At 32.2% G+C, this 17,603-nt stretch overlaps 2 protein-coding genes across 3 annotated transcripts in view; one reads left to right on the top strand and one right to left on the bottom strand.

Moving 5' to 3' along the window:
* Positions 1-297: 297 nt before the first annotated feature.
* Positions 298-14,372, top strand: LOC100651983 (eIF-2-alpha kinase activator GCN1). Its single transcript, XM_012316601.3, has 13 exons — positions 298-400; positions 480-582; positions 1,265-1,460; positions 1,569-1,908; positions 2,023-5,833; positions 5,913-7,398; positions 7,493-8,129; positions 8,237-8,581; positions 8,707-8,900; positions 8,986-9,197; positions 9,617-9,870; positions 9,954-10,175; positions 10,269-14,372. Exons 1-13 carry the CDS (start codon positions 386-388, stop codon positions 10,395-10,397), a joined length of 7,944 nt encoding a protein of 2,647 aa, XP_012171991.2. The 5' UTR covers positions 298-385; the 3' UTR covers positions 10,398-14,372.
* Positions 14,373-14,622: 250 nt separating this feature from the next.
* Positions 14,623-17,603, bottom strand: part of LOC100642797 (radial spoke head 10 homolog B) — a 70,826-nt gene continuing 67,845 nt past the window's right edge. For both annotated transcript variants that reach the window (XM_048411779.1, XM_048411786.1), the window contains exons 7-11: positions 17,472-17,575; positions 17,321-17,407; positions 16,621-16,768; positions 16,219-16,427; positions 14,623-15,955 (exon numbers count right to left, since the gene is read on the bottom strand). In XM_048411779.1, coding sequence (XP_048267736.1) covers positions 15,657-15,955; positions 16,219-16,427; positions 16,621-16,768; positions 17,321-17,407; positions 17,472-17,575 — 847 coding nt within the window. In that variant the 3' untranslated portion in view covers positions 14,623-15,656. The remainder of the gene's footprint in view (positions 15,956-16,218; positions 16,428-16,620; positions 16,769-17,320; positions 17,408-17,471; positions 17,576-17,603) is intronic.

Below are 17,603 nucleotides of genomic sequence, written 5' to 3'. Positions count from 1 at the left end.
GTGTAGCGGGTATACTTACATATACCTTGCACTTTTCCAAATTTTAAAGTGTATAGATCCTACTTTGTTATATATAAAATAAAAAATTTTAACTTATGGAAACATACTATTTAAATAATATGAACCAATTTTGATAAAATATAGGATTACATTCACAAGCGCGCGCGCGCGCGCACATATACACTTACACAAAATTGTGTGTCAATTTTTTAAAACGAAATATGTACTTGAAATACACATATATCTGAAATATATATTTAATTGAATGAAATATATAATTCAAAAGGATAACAATTTTCAATAGTACGTATGTATACAATTTATTTTGGATGCTGTTTAATCCAATGGAGGGTGGCGCTTTGGGCAGTCCGGTTTTTGAAGAAATATGGCGGATGTCGAGGTGAGTCTGTCACGTGGAAGTTCAGAAACTGTATTATTGTCTTGTAATTAATAACTACTTAAATTTGATTTTGTTACAGTTAACGAAAGCATTAAAAGATTTGCCAAACCGAGTTCAAACCGCCAGTAAAAACGAGCGGCGAGAGATTCTACAAAATGTCGTCAATGTATTGTCAAATCCTGGTAAGAAACGAAAATGTGAATAAACTTTTGATAAAAATGTATAACTTTTTAGATCGAAAATATCTGTTCATAGAAAAAGGAAATTATATTGTATCCTATAAATATACTTTGAAATTAATATAGAGAGAAAGATAATATTGAATATTAGAATTTAAATAATATACAGGACTGAATTACTACTTATTTCTTTTATTATAATATTTACAATATGTATATAATTTGCATTTATAATTCTTAATCTTTCGATTTTTTCCCACTTTCAATGTACATCTTAAATATTAATATGTTGATGTAGATTTAATATTTATTCAATTACAAGATATATATATAATATTATATATAGTAATTAATGTATCTCAGTCATATGTATCTGGTATTATATATTTTTATATATAATGTTATGTTGTATAAAATATGTATAAAATTATCCCTTATTAATCTCACTATAAAAATAAATAAATAATTACATTGTTTCAATTTTTATATTATAAGACAATGTAAAATATATGTATACTATTACATTATAATTATGTGTAAGATGTTTATTTTTATAATTTATATAAGAGGAAAATGTATAAAATAAAATTCTGCTTATAAGTAATTGTATAAATTCATATTATAAATGATTGAAGGAATATTCATATGTCAATATATAACGTTTATTAAATTTCTATATTTATAGGTATCAATGAGAAAATTGTTAATGGAATTTGCAAAACCATATCTCTTACTTTACATCGATATAAGGATACTGCTTCCCAATCTTACGTGAAAAATTTAATCGAAGAATTGTTGAGAAAGCAACCAGCACCTACAATAAAGCATATGACAAATGTTGTCATAGAACAAGCTACATGGCATAAAAATGTAGTTCCTACGTACGTAATTACATACATAGTTCTCCAAATGCATATATTTAAAAAAAAATTTGTATTTTGAACTATGTATTAATGTTCATAAGTTACTAACAAAATGTTATTTTGTAGTCTGAATACAGCTTTAACGGCATATCTTGCATTAAAGTGGTCAACATTAATTGTTCTACATGGGTATAAAACCAATTCAGACATCAATCCGGAATTACCAAAACTCATTGAAGCACAAGCAAATTTGAGTGCAGCAGCTTTGGCATCCAGGGATAAAAAATTGACGGAGAAAGTATATGTTTTACTAGCGCATCAATGGTTGAGTGTTAAAGATATTGATATTGTGTATTTAGAGACACTAACAAAATTGGAAGTTGGAAACGGTGTAATTGTTCTTGCTAGTTTACTCACTAAGTATTTAGTTAATGCAAAGAAAAGTGAATTAGTGGTGAAACTGAAGGTAAATTTATATTTGATAATATATTTTTGTGTTGAAAAATCTGTTTTTATATCAGAAATATCTTTTATTCTTTGTAGTAAATATTGCCAAATAAATATTTGTTTTTCTTTTCAGACAAACACCATAGATGCTTTCATAAAACTAACTATTAGTTGTAAGAAAAAACCAGATCTATATGTTGTTCATAATGCTATACCTCTTCTCCGTAGAATATCTCATGACGAGTTTAAAAGTCAACTATTACCGGCTTTGCAAAAAGCTATGTTAAGAAATCCAGAAATTATCATTGAATCGGTTGGATATATTCTAAGTGGTTTAAGTCTCGATTTAAGTCAGTATAGTCAAGATATAAGTAAAGGATTATTTGCCAATTTGCATTCAAAGGAAGATTTAGTTAGAGATGAAGCTGTAGGAGCTTGTCGTAGACTTGCTCTTCAATGTTCAGATAATATTGCTTTGGAAAATTTATTGTCATCCGTATTTGCTGTATTTCATGGATCAGAAGGAAAACTTACAGTTGCAACTCATAAAATTTCTGTCTTACAAGGTGCTGGCAATCTTAGTTACAATGCAGCTTCAGGAAGTAGCATTGAAAAATTAGCTGAAACAGCTTGTGAACATTTTATCAAAGTTCTTGAAACTGAGGTTCATGAGAAAACTTTAATTTATGCTCTTGAAATGATGGCCCTGTGGTCCAATAAATTTACAAATAATGTTCCAAAATGCGTAATAGATGCATTTAAAAAGGGCATGAGTGCTAAAACTTCAACTGCGGCAGTGCGTACTGCTTATATTAAACTTTTCTTTTCCACACCAGTAGATTCTTATTCTACAGCAATAACTCCATTACTTGTACAAGCAATAATAAGAGCTATGCAACAATCTGCGCAACCAGCTGCAGTTACAGAGGGTTTAGTGGCTTCTTATTTGTTACTGAAATTTATTCTTGCTAATCAAGTGGAGAATGACAAACAAACTATATTATGGAATGCTATTGATGAGCAAATATTCTTTTCAGAAAAATTTTTGTCAGCTTGTGGAGATGATATATTATATCACCTCATGCTGCTTTGTGAAAGACTAATTACTGAATTCGGAGATAGATTAAATGAAAAAGCTTTAAACGGTGTACATAGAGCAATTGTGGCATGTGCAACAGCCCCCAAGTATAAAATAAGGAAACGTTGTTTTCCATTAATTAAAAAAGTTTTAACTGGCTTGAGTACATATGATCCTGCACAAGAACTATTAATGGAATATAATAAATTCTTAGAAAATGCAAAAATCAAGTCTGAACATGATAAAGAAAATAAAGAAGATTCTTCTAATTGCGAGACAACTGGCAGATGTCTTGCAGATGGATTACTTGCTATTTGTTCAGGTTCTTTTTTGTTTGAATTACCTGCTATGCAAATGACAAGAGATGCATTAATACCATCTCATCATCCTGCAATCTATAAAGCAATGCCAAACTTATGGTTCAAAGTTGCAAAGAATTTTAATCTTGTTCCAAAACATTTTTTATGTTCATTTAATCATGAAATTAAAAAAATACTTGTGCAAAATTATAAGCCTGTTCCTAGTTATGAAAATGCGTTGACAAAAGTGATATCAATTATACCAGACATCATACTACCTGCAATAGTGTCAAACATTACAAATAAGCTTGATGATCCAGAGGTCTTAAAAGTCACTAAAGACGAATATTTTACTTATCTCACTCCAGAGGGGGAATTATATGACAAAAGCGTATTACCAACAAGCGATGAAAATGATATTCTTAATTCAATGAACATGAAAAGAGAGAGTAAGGTGTATTCGTTTAAAGAACAGCAAGAAGAATTGCAACTTAGGCGAGAATTATATGAAAAACGAAAGAAAGAAGGAAAAATAAAGGAACCTAAATTAACACCTAAACAAGAAGAAATCCTTAAGGCACAAATGGCAAAAGAAAATGCAATCCGTAAAAGATTGACAGAATTGAAACATAGAATAAATAATGCTGTATCTCTAATTTTATGTTCTATGCGTGGAAATGGACAAGAATTGTCTTTTTATTTAAAAGATTTTCTACTTCCGATTTTGAAAAACTTAAGATCACCATTAGCTGCTCCTGCAATGTGTGATCTTTATATCCGTTTAAAGAGGATTGTGAAAATAAATAATCCAATTCTTAGTGATTTAGTAGCACATGTTACGTTACGACAACTACAACCACAATGTGATCTGAATCAAGCTTGGGAAGAGGAAAATCTTGATACAGCGGTAAAGAGAACTTTGAATCTTTTACACACAACAACAATAAAACAAAAGAAGTTATTTACAGCTCCGACCTTTTGCTACGTCTTTCCATTTATAAAAAAGACCTTATTATCTTATAAGGACGATAATATGATTGTTCAAGGATTACAGATAATACAAGAACATGCTAAACAAAGAGGAAGTTCTTCTGATTTTAAAGATATGAGACATCCCCAATTGCTTCCGCGCAAACATATGTTTGATCTATTAATAGAATTAATGGAAATCACAAGCGGAAGAGTACAATCACATGCGGTTGCAACATTGCTAGATGTTGCTCAATCCGGTAGCGGTCAACCAGGTACTGCAATAGCAACTAGTGAAGATATAGATTCCTTAATTGGTGCATTACAAAATTCTTTATCTACAATAAGAGATGCAGCATTAAGAGCATTAACAGTCGTGAAACAAGCTTTCCCATCTCAGAAAGAGGATGCTGGCCAACTATCTCATCTTGTTAGGAAAATATGGATTGCTAAGTTCGATGTTTGCGACGAGAATAAAATTCTTGCTAATGAGTTATGGAATGCTGCAGATTTAGTAATGCATACGGACATACTTTCTGGTGAACTGATCCAAGACATTACACATCCGGTAGAACCTATACAGCAAGCAGCTGCTTGTGCTTTGGCGCAGTGTTTAACTGACGTTCCCCACCTAGTACCAGAAATTTTGGATAAATTACTACAACTGTATCAAGAAAAGTTAGCCATGATTCCACCAAAATTGAACGATTTTGGACGCGTGGTTGAACAGCCGATTGATACTTGGGGTCCAAGACGAGGTGTAGCACTTGCATTGGCTCAAATGGCAGCTCTTCTCAGTGCTGATACAGTACTTAAACTTGTGCAATTTTTCGTCTCTACTGGTTTAGGAGATAGAAATCAAACTGTTCGTACAGAAATGTTAACTGCTGCTGTAGCTGTTGTTGATCTTCATGGAAAAGCAAATATAACTTCTTTATTGCCAGTTTTTGAAGACTTTATGGATAAAGCGCCAAAAATTGGCAGTTTCGATTCAATCAAACAATCTGTAGTTATTCTTATGGGATCATTAGCAAGACACTTGGACAAAGATGATTCACGTATTAAACCGATAGTTATGCGTTTAATCGCTGCTCTTTCCACACCATCGCAACAAGTACAGGAAGCAGTAGCCAATTGTCTACCACATCTTGTACCTTCTATTAAGGAAGATGCACCAAAGATTGTGGACAAATTAATGGACCAATTGTTAAAATCAGACAAATATGGGGAACGTAAAGGTGCAGCTTATGGTTTAGCAGGTATAATCAAGGGTATGGGGATACTAGCATTAAAACAACTCGATATTATGACCACATTAACTAATGCCATTCAGGATAAGAAAAACTATAGGCATCGGGAAGGAGCGTTATTTGCTTTCGAAATGTTATGTACAATGCTTGGTAGGTTATTTGAACCATACATCGTTCACGTATTACCACATTTGTTGCTGTGCTTTGGAGATTCAAGTCAATATGTCAGAGCGGCTACCGATGATACAGCTCGTGTAGTTATGAGTAAATTATCTGCACATGGGGTAAAGCTTGTTTTACCTAGTTTATTAGCAGCATTAGAAGAAGATTCTTGGAGGACTAAAACTGGTAAATAATTTAAATATTAATGTTATTTAAATTAATAATCTTGTTCTACATATTACATAATTTTATTTGCGTTTTTAAGGATCTGTTGAATTATTAGGTGCAATGGCGTATTGTGCACCAAAACAGCTTAGTAGTTGTTTGCCAAGTATAGTTCCAAAGCTAATTGAAGTACTTAGTGATTCACATACAAAAGTTCAAGAGGCTGGTGCAGAAGCTCTTAAAGTTATTGGAAGCGTAATTCGTAATCCAGAGATTCAAGCTATTGTACCAGTTTTATTAAAAGCCTTACAAGATCCTTCTCATAAAACAGCTACTTGTCTTCAAACTCTTTTAGACACTCAGTTCGTACATTTTATCGATGCTCCATCATTAGCTCTTATTATGCCTGTAGTACAACGAGCATTTTTGGATCGTTCAACAGAAACAAGAAAAATGGCTGCCCAAATTATTGGAAATATGTATTCTTTAACCGATCAAAAAGATTTAACTCCATATTTGCCAACAATCATCCCCGGCTTAAAAACAAGTTTATTAGATCCTGTACCAGAAGTACGAAGTGTATCTGCAAGAGCATTAGGTGCTATGGTACGAGGAATGGGTGAATCTAGCTTTGAAGATTTACTTCCTTGGTTAATGCAAACGCTTACATCTGAAACAAGTAGCGTTGATCGATCAGGTGCTGCACAAGGCCTTTCAGAAGTTGTAAGGGGATTAGGTGTTGAAAAACTTCATAAACTTATGCCTGAAATTATTAGTACTGCCGAAAGAACCGACATAGCTCCTCATGTTAAGGATGGTTATATTATGATGTTTATTTATATGCCAAGTGCATTTACTACAGAATTTACACCCTATATTGGACAAATTATTAATCCTATTTTGAAAGCTTTAGCTGATGAGAATGAATATGTTCGTGAAACAGCACTTAGAGCGGGCCAACGTATCGTTAATCTTTATGCTGATTCTGCTATTATGTTGCTGTTACCAGAATTGGAAAAGAGTCTCTTTGATGATAATTGGCGTATTAGATACTCATCGGTTCAATTACTTGGTGATTTGTTATATCGAATTTCTGGAGTTTCGGGAAAGATGTCAACAGAAACAGCAAGCGAAGATGATAATTTTGGAACTGAACAGTCACATTATGCCATTATTAACGCACTTGGTGCTGAAAGGCGAAATCGTGTTTTAGCGGGATTATACATGGGTAGATCGGATGTTGCATTGATGGTACGCCAAGCTGCTCTTCATGTATGGAAAGTTGTTGTAACGAATACACCGAGAACTTTAAGAGAAATATTACCAACATTGTTTACTTTATTACTTGGCTGTCTAGCTAGTACAAGTAATGATAAAAGACAGGTGGCAGCGAGGACTTTAGGAGATCTAGTTAGAAAATTAGGTGAAAGGGTGTTACCAGAAATTATACCTATTTTAGAGAAAGGTTTACAAAGTGATCAGGCTGATCAACGTCAAGGTGTATGTATTGGATTATCAGAAATTATGACAAGTACAAATAAAGACATGGTGATAACCTTTGTAGTCAGCTTAGTTCCAACAGTGAGGTAAAAATATTTATGTTTATATGTAAAGAATGTTATTGAAAAATTTTGAAATAATAATCAGATAATTAGAAAGACTATTATTTTTATATTGTAGGAAAGCATTGTGCGATCCATTACCAGAAGTTCGACAGGCAGCAGCAAAAACCTTTGATGGTTTGCATTCAACTGTAGGAGTTAGAGCATTAGATGATATATTACCAGCAATGTTAACACAATTAAATTCACCGGATCCAGCAGAAGCAGAGAATACCTTAGATGGTTTACGCCAAGTAATGGCAATCAAATCTCGTGTTGTTTTACCATATTTAGTACCTCAATTGACAACTCCTCCTGTCAATACAAAAGCGTTATCAATCTTGGCTAGCGTAGCAGGCGAAGCATTAACAAGGTTTCTTCACAAAATTCTACCAGCACTATTAACTGCTCTCTCTAGTGCTCAGGGCACACCGAATGAAGTTCAAGAGTTAGAATATTGCCAAGCAGTGATCCTATCTGTTACCGATGAAGTTGGTATTAGAACAGTCATGGATCAGCTCATGGAAGCTACAAGAGCAGACGATCCATCTAGACGACGAAGCGCTGCAACTTTGTTATGTGCTTTTTGCCGTGATACACGTGCAGATTATAGTCAATATGTTCCACAATTATTACGAGGTCTCATTCACTTATTTACAGACAGTGATAAGGATGTACTACAGATGAGTTGGGAAGCTCTTACAGCAGTCACTAAGGTAAGGCTACGTTATAGTAATGAAAATTTTTTATTTAATTTTTATTTAATTAATTAATAATTTTCAATTAATGTTATTGGAATTAATATACTAAATTCTATTTTTAGACTTTGGCATCTAATCAACAAATTGCTCATGTACAAGATATTAGACAAGCTGTTCGGTTTGCAGTGTCTGATTTAAAGGGACAAGAATTATTGCCAGGATTCTGTTTGCCAAAAGGAATTACTCCCATTCTTCCGATATTCAGAGAAGCTATATTAAATGGTTTACCAGAAGCAAAAGAACAAGCAGCTCAAGGACTTGGAGAAGTTATAAAATTAACTAGCGCCTCAGCGTTACAACCAAGTGTTGTACATATTACAGGGCCATTAATTCGTATTCTCGGCGATCGCTTTAATTGGAGTGTTAAAGCAGCAGTTTTAGAAACACTTGCAATCTTACTCGGCAAGGTAGGGTAATCTAATAATAGCTATAATGTATGAGCAATATTAAGAAAAAGATATACTATAAAGATATAATAAGCTATAAGAATAACGCAAAAGTAAATAATTAATACCTAAAATGCTTTGATTAGGTTGGAGTAATGTTAAAGCAATTTTTACCACAATTACAAACCACTTTCTTGAGAGCATTGAATGACAGTAATAGACAAGTGAGATTAAAAGCTGCTTATGCTTTAAGTAATCTCATTGTAATTCATACTCGTGTTGACCCATTGTTCACAGAACTTCATACTGGCATTAAAACTGGAGATGATCCAGCTATTAGGTAAACTAAAGAATTGAATACATTTCATAAATTATTTATATATTTGCATCATTGAAGTTTACCAATACATATTCATTCTATTTAGAGAAACAATGTTACAAGCTTTAAGAGGTGTGCTTACGCCTGCTGGTGACAAAATGACAGAACCAATGAAGAAACAAGTATTTGTTACTTTAAGTAGTATGCTTGGACATCCGGAAGATGTTACAAGGAACGCCGTAGCCGGTTGTTTTGGGGCGTTGATACGATGGCTCAGTCTAGACCAACTCAATATTGCTCTTAACGAAAATCTATTATGTAAGTTTATTTTATATTTGGGATTATGATGGAATTTCTAGAATATTCAATTACAATTGAAAACAAATATTTTAAATGTGAAATATCCTTTTGTTCAAGATGATAGAAAACGACATATGCTACAATATCATACATAATTAGCGTTAATCACAGTTAGAAGTATGCGAGAATACGAAAATTTTTTCTCGGGATCTCGGGGTCAGGTTCTAAACCAGCTTTATCAAATTATTCCTGAAACGTTGTTCGTCTTGTCGAAATTCTCGGGGATTCCAACATTCTCGAGTCCCGAGATGTTTTCGGAACCTGACTCGACTCGAACTGAACATCTGGTTGTCGCACACTTCGAGTTATAGTTTATCATCTCATAGATTCTTTTTTATAAAATATATATAACATAGGAGTTATTCAATTTATTTTAGGTAGTGACACCAGCGTCGATTGGATGCTTAGACACGGACGTTCTGCAGCATTATTTGTTGCGTTAAAGGAATCTCCAATAACTATCTACAACAGTAAAGAGAAAGATCGTGTTTGTGGAGTAATACTTTCGTATTTAAGTGCAGATCGAGTTCAAATAGTCATGAACGGCGTACGAGCTTGTGGTTATCTGTTTCAATATCTTATGAATGAACGACAACCTATACCTCAACAAATTTTATCTCCTTTCGTGCGAGTAAGAATATTTCAACAAATTATATGTAAATTTATATTTGTAATTTTATATATAAATAATTTATTGTGTAATTTATCTTTTAGTCAATGAATAACAATAGTAACGACGTAAAACAGTTATTAGCTAAGGTATGCATTCATTTGGCTCGTAATATACCACCTGAGAAGATGTCACCAGAATTACTTAAATCGCTTTTACCTATGTTGGTAAATGGAACAAAAGAGAAAAATGGTTACGTGAAAGCCAACAGTGAACTTGCTCTTATAGCAGTACTTAGACTGAGGCAAGGGGAAGAAGAACATCAGGTATATTTCTATCAACTTTATTGTATAAAATTATGAAGTGAAAATCTCGGGTATTTATATATTACTTATAATTTTATAAATTGATTTTTTCAGCGTTGCATGGCCTTTTTGGATGCCGGTGCAAGGGAATCATTGTCAGATGTAGTCAGCAAAGTGTTGCGCAAAGTTTTATCGCAGCCTGAAGGCAAAATAGAAGAATTGGACGATACATTACTCACGTGAGAGATATTGTATGTTCCGGGGCTCATTGCGCTCTACACCCATTCTTATAGTCGTACTATTAATAATTACTCGAATGATTTTTATAAAATGATTTACTGTTCGTGTACTAGTTACATTATAAAGACGTTAGTTCGTTCCATATTGTATCTCGATAATCAATTAAACAAAGTAAAACGTAAAAGTCACTCGATGGTATTCAAGTTACTTAAATTAAGGTGTCCCGTTTACCGAGTGATTCGCATACATGTTGTAGATATTTCTACGAAAAATGTTTTCTACTGTCAATTTATTAATCCGTTTCTTTATATTTTAATTATTAGTGAATCGTATTTGTCTCCAGGATACATATTTGTAAATGAATCGATAGAAAGTGACATAAAATATATTGAATTTGAACAGGAGAATAGTGAAAATGATTTAAAATACGAATTATATATTGACCGCGTTGTAGATTCATGCTTTACCTTCTTCATTTATGTTATGTTGTACATTTTGTTATGTTTTGCTAATATTATAACTAAAAGTAAATTATTTTACTTATGTGGGAAGCTAAAAAATTGTTTTTAAACGGAAGTGCATGGCTACTTCATTTTTTTTCCGGGAATCACGAATATATATAATATTTGAATGTCGGTAAACCGAGTAAAATGTTTACTTACTATCGAGGATTTGAACAGTGTCCCGCTTTTATTGTCATAGAAGCGTGTTTTGCTGTCCTGTATTGTAGTTATATAAATCGGTATATAGTCTATATTCTAGAATTACTTATAGAAATTGTTGAGCCGGCTTAAGCCGTACCGTAACACGACACGATACTTGTAAATCTATCAGTAGAGAGTCTTCGTCTTCTAATGTATTCTATTTTCGACAATTTTCGATTTGTCTATGATTACATTAATTACATTACTTACAATTCGGCAACATATTCTGTATATACGTCCTATGATACGTTACAATATGGCAAACAAATGTGGGACTTCGTGTAACATTTATTTTTATAATATCAAATCAAACGTTCATTCTTCATTCATCTACAGTTTATGCGTGTTAGAATATTTTACTTTGGTAGAAAATGAAATAAAATTCCTCCGTTAAATTGCTTACGTGTAGTTTTAGACGATATTTTTGTAGCACGGATTTTAATAAATATCCGAAAAAATCAAATCTTACATGTTAATGAAATTTTAATATATATTAAATATCTTATTAGAGTAAATATTACGGAAGACGAAGATAAGAAAATATGATAACGATAACGTAATGGATTAAAAGTAACGCGTATACATTGCATTTTAGATGGAAACATTAGTGTAAGTCAGCGACTTGGTCGCACACTGTCGTTTCTCTAACTTCCTGAGCCCTGGGACTTTTATGAAAGCATATTTGGATTATATATACGTATATAGAAGGAAGAAAATCGATTGAGTTCCATCACATTATTATACGACAATGCGTAACGGATTCGCTTGTTCCGATAACACCGACAATTTCGTTATTGCTCGCTCAAGACTGAATCGTTCCATCCGTGGCTTCAAGAAAAGCCAACTGCTCTTCTGTTTTTTTCAATTCTATAATGTTTCATGAATCGCAATCTTCTATCTGTACCTGTTTCAAAGACGAACGCATTTGCGTGTTTCATACTCGCGCGTTCATGATTGAGCGAATCGAATGCCATTCATTTCATTATTTTTTATTACTTAAGTTTGTTTTGTTCTATTTCAGACATCCAATGCATCTACGCATATACCGTGTTTCCTAATATCTAGAACCCTCGTACGTTCGATTGATTTTATTTCATTTCTTTTAACATTCTAATATTTTGTTTGCAGCATCTCATTGAGATATTATGTTGCAAAAGATTGTGTGCTTTTTTACGTTAACAAAATGACCTTATATGGAAAAAAATTTATTTATCGTGCTCCATTAATGATTTTACAATTGTTAATTATGTATGCACAGATGTACGTGATACAAATAGAACGATACGTTCAAAAAGCAATATTTCTTCATTTATGCTGTCATTAAAAACTGGAAGAACATTGGCTGTAATAGATCGTTCTTATTAATATCATGTCTAAATTATTTTATTAATCGACTTTGATATCTGAAATATTATGCTGATATGTTTTTCCATATTTTGCCTTCTTGTTATCTAAAAATGTACCGACGTGCCAATGAAATTCTAGTTTAACAATCGATATAATATTCTGTTATTTCTTAAAATCTAATTTTTAATTGTAATTTTCCATGCTATAAGTATGTTCCTAAAACAAAGTAAGATACAGTAGAAACTGTTCAATCTTATTTAACATAATATAGATGATTTTGGACGATCAATGTGAAACAAATGAGAAATAGGATAAGGTTTGCACGCAACAGAAGTGAAATTAGATTTTTTTATTATTACTTTATCCAATTATATTAGGGTTCTTTCTTTGTTTTTGAAATCTTGATCGGAGACATTTCGTTAATTCTAGAACCGTCTCTTTTTCGTAAATTATTGGCTTTTAACGATAGGGTTTCCTCCTCGATGTTCTTTGTATGCAACATTTTTAGAGTCTTCTTTCTTAAAGAAAGTAACTCCTTTGCTGCCTCTAGTATTATTTCATAAAATTCGAGAAATGTCAGCTGTAACATTAAATTTCTATACTGTAAATTATGCCGTAAAAAAAATACCGTATACGATGTGTCTGTAAAATATATTATGCATTTAAGCGAGAGATAATTAAGTTAGGGAAGACGCAATTTTTGTAATATCTGTAAATAACCATTGATTAAAATATTAGTCACATGTTAAATTAAATATGATATTCAATATTGGTTTATGATATTCATATATATTGATGTAATAAACGCATTTCGATCTATGCTACTTATAATGTTTTATGCTTTTTATATATATAATCGATGATAATTCTATAATTATGTACTTGATACTTAAATAATCAATGAAACCCAGTCTGACATAATTTGCATTTTATATTACTGTTCATATTGTTTGTTAACTTACCGGTTTTCAATTTCAGTTTTATAATCTTTATCGTATCACGTAGTACGCATAAAATAAAAATTGCATAATAAGAATAGTGATAACAATCATAACTATTAATAAAGTTATCGAGCGATATTCGTAGTTATCGACATTATGTAATTTTACATGCGAGCAACATACAAGGCTAATCGCAAGTAATTATGTATAGAGACGATCTGACTGCTGCCATATCTTTCATTTGTTTCATATAACGCGTTTCACCAAGAATTTGTGTTTATATATGTAAACCGATGCGTTGAAACCTGATAATAGTAATATAATAGCATAACAACGTCGTTTAAATATTATGATGTTAAAAACTGAAGAGACACCGAAGCAAGTCAAGTATAATCAAATAACAACCAGATCGTTCTATCAATAGTTTATCTTTAAAAAGGTTTATTGAATTTCATTTGTATCAAATATATCAAAATTTGAATTACGATAATATACCTTATAATCCATGTTTATAATTACACCACTATTTGCATCTTTTATTCCAGGACATATTAGCATCATAATTTCTATCATTTTTCTAGTCCCTAGTTGTGTAAAGACCAACAATCCGTTAGCTGTAATACGAATGACGTCCTTAACGCAAACGAAGCATGTACGATAATTTTTATAGAATGTGCTATACCCACTGCTACATAAATTATTTGCATATCTTCTTAATATATTAATCGTACAATCGGGTGACGAAAAGATTTCGTCAAGTTTCAGTAAGTAGCTAACTTTTTCGCCTATCGTCACAGAATTAATTCCATCCGGAAAATTTTCCACAGCTTCGGCAGTAGTCGAAGAAAGCTTTGAATCTGCCCTGTCTGCATCATTAAAATATTCATACGCTTCAATGTAAAGATACTATTGCTTTAGGAACTGTACGCGCAATGTAAAATTACCAACATAGATGTTTACTATTAATAAAGTACTGTAACGTTGTATGTTTTGTTCCAATTGCTCTCTTTTTCTTTCTTTTTTTTCAAATACCAAAAGAAAAAAATATATATATATATAGCTGTTATATAGCAACAGTGTTTCTTAAATAAAAACAAATTTAATTTGTAAAACATCAATACGTTTTTGCAAGCGTTACAAAAATTTACACAACGTTCAAAGTTGCAAACGTTCAAAAGTTATTACATTATTTAATGTTTATTTACTTTCTATCGAAAGTTGACAAAAATTTCGGAAGTTAATAATTGAAAAATTTAAATAACAAACAACACAGCTTACGTTTTAAAACGCACGTCGCACGAAGGAGATCTTTTGCAGAAATTGGATAACCAATCTGTTGGTACAATTCAAAGACGCAGTATATAGGTAGCAAATCTTGATTTTCACGGCACAGACTACCTGGAAAATTGTATTTTATTTAAAAAAGTTTTTGTTTAAAAAAGTTGTTTTCGCTGTGTAAATGATTAAGAACACCAAAGGCTTCCTAGCTGTTTCATAGAGTCATAAACATTTGTTTCATTTAGTTTAATGAAAATTCCTAAAAACTTACATAGACGCAAATTATATTCCTTATGACATAAATTGTCTTCATAACAATATCACCTTTCCTTTCCAAAAGCCACTTTTTACATTTATATTATCTTATTTATGATAATCTTACCGTATTAGGTATGTACTTACGTACCAACATGATTTCCAACATGAGGATATATATAGTTTTTTAAAAATTTGTGCAAACCACCAGCGATTTTTCCGTTCATTTCTTCGACTTTATCGTCGTTGTGTTTAGTATATAAGTGCCAGGAAACTTCTAACAAGGCGTGCAAAAATTGCCAGATTTCAATCTTTTCGAACGGATGAAGAGGATCTTTCATCATCGTGGTTTCATTTTTCGCTAATATTTTAACGATTCACATTAATATAGGAACTTTATACCGAGACGTGTTTGCGATAGCGGATATTATTCCAAAGTACTGTTTTGTTGCATTAAAAACTAATTTACTCATATACATATACAATATGTAACTGGTACACAGTACTGTGCAAAATTTTAGGCTACCTACCAAATGAATATAAAGATACTTGATATTGTCTTAAGTTTATCGTTATTACTTAAGAAAGTCAAACACCACAAATACGTATCCCTTAAAAATATTATTACCATCATTGTGAGATTACTACTCTGTAGTGATCACTACTGACGGTCCAAGAAAAGGACTTTTGTACAGTACTGCGATATAATATACAATGATGTTAACAGTAGTTATCAATTAACGTTCACCAATGTAACTATCGATTTCAGTGAGACTAAGTCCTTTCTTATGAATACCACAATCTCTCCATAATTGCCATAAACATAATCTACTCATCGCCAGATTGCATTTTGGCGCCGACTTGGCAAATAACGTAGCATAATCGTTGTAAATTTCACGTAAACGGAGCATGTGAAACGTTAAACAATTATATGTCCAGCATTCTTCGTATTTCCAGACAGATTCTATCATATTCTCGCTGTAGGATTCAGACGCATGTGTCTGCGTGATGTCGTTTCGTTCACTTGTAATCGTATCTGCATGAAAGTTTTTCATATAAGTCGTCATATAAGTTTCATATAGTGCAAAAGTTAGTATACACGAGTGGAAATACTTTTATTTTATTAACAAGAATTTAAAGATGTCGCTGTTATTATCGTGTAACGAAATAACGGTGACACTTTATCCGATTAAAATACGAAGAAGAAATGCAATCGTATTTTCGAATTATTTTCATTTACACTTGCAATTTGCGTAATTTTCGTGTAGTATATGTTAATTAATAATAAAAAATATAGACCTATAGAAAGCGGATGTGCCAAACAAGAACAAGATTCTCTTTCACAACTGTAGCATTTTCCAGATGAAGCCGAAAGTACGACAGATGATGGCTCCATGTTTTTTGGATTCAATAGACGAGTTATATAGTAAGATAAACATAGAAACTGTTCTGGCTTCAGAATAGGTGTTGGCCAAGTTTCTACTAATTGACCAGGTTTCTCGGCAAATCTATCAATGATTAAGTAGAAATTAATTATATTAATTTACATTGAAATATATTTCCTATATTTCGTTATTGTATATATGTGCGTAGATACATTTTATTACCGACTTTGTATAAACTGTTACATCAATTGTACTCATTTTGTACCTATGATCGTTATTGTACAATGTATGATGTATATGCATATGGCATTCTTACGCTGGTTTTATTTCTTTTTCTGTCCGCACGTATTCTCCTTCATCCTTCGTTTTCGTTTCAGTTTCTAAATTATCGGCTACAATGTTCGGCGCACACAAAATATCATTTGAAAATAATGGATTAGCTTCAAACTTGTGCCCGTTACTTCCTGCATAAAACACGAATATTTTTACTTTGATGCAATATTTGCTCCATCAAAAAACGTCATATCAAATATAAGGGAATCATTTGTAATACAATCTCATGTTGATAATAAAGGATGAAAAATAACTAGCTTACGTTATTAGTCGAACCTCGATAACTCGCATAACAATTTTGCTCGTTACCTTCCGCTTCTTTGTGAAAACTGTATATAAATATCGTATACGTGTCCTATAATATACGTAGCTACGATATATGAATCTACGCTTTACAATGAAAAATCACGACTCAACTTTGTCGCTTATTTTTCAAATAAATAATTGACCTCTAGAACTTGAGTCTTTACATCCTCTACAATTCGAAGAATATCGACTTTCGCGCAAAACTTGTTCGACTCGTTTCGAATATTAAACCTCTCTTCTTCGTAGACAAAGTAAAATCTCCACAGCTCGAAGGCTTTTTTAGTCGTTGCCTTGTGATTCGAGTTCTCGAGGTTGGCTGCGTCAACAATATGTATCTTTGCTACAAGTATCTTAATTTTGTAAAACGTTCGCGTTACCAATTATAACTCCGTAACCATGCTTTTTATTATCCTTCCAATAACCAGAATATTTAGCTCCACCGACAGAATTCAGCTTTATCTCCCCTATTATAACGATCTTATTATTATCTTTATCGAACATTGTTTCAGAATAACAGTATAGATTCACCCTTGCCATGACGCATTCCGCGACGCCAGTAACCTACGTACGATGCTTCTTGCGGCCAAGCAAACGTTTTATTAAAAAATCCATTCCATACGTACTCTCCGTAGCTGCAAATATTGTATTATCTTGTAATAT

This window comes from Bombus terrestris, chromosome 2 (genome assembly GCF_910591885.1).
Source record: "Bombus terrestris chromosome 2, iyBomTerr1.2, whole genome shotgun sequence".
Taxonomy (NCBI): Eukaryota; Metazoa; Arthropoda; class Insecta; order Hymenoptera; family Apidae; genus Bombus; species Bombus terrestris.
This window is presented reverse-complemented; position numbering and strand designations above follow the sequence as displayed.

Excerpts from the sequence above, each read along its gene's own strand:
- LOC100651983 (XM_012316601.3), top strand. Across the intron at positions 1,909-2,022 it reads AATTAGTGGTGAAACTGAAG|ACAAACACCATAGATGCTTT; the intron begins GTAAATTTATAT and ends TTTTCTTTTCAG. Across the intron at positions 5,834-5,912 it reads TTCTTGGAGGACTAAAACTG|GATCTGTTGAATTATTAGGT; the intron begins GTAAATAATTTA and ends TGCGTTTTTAAG.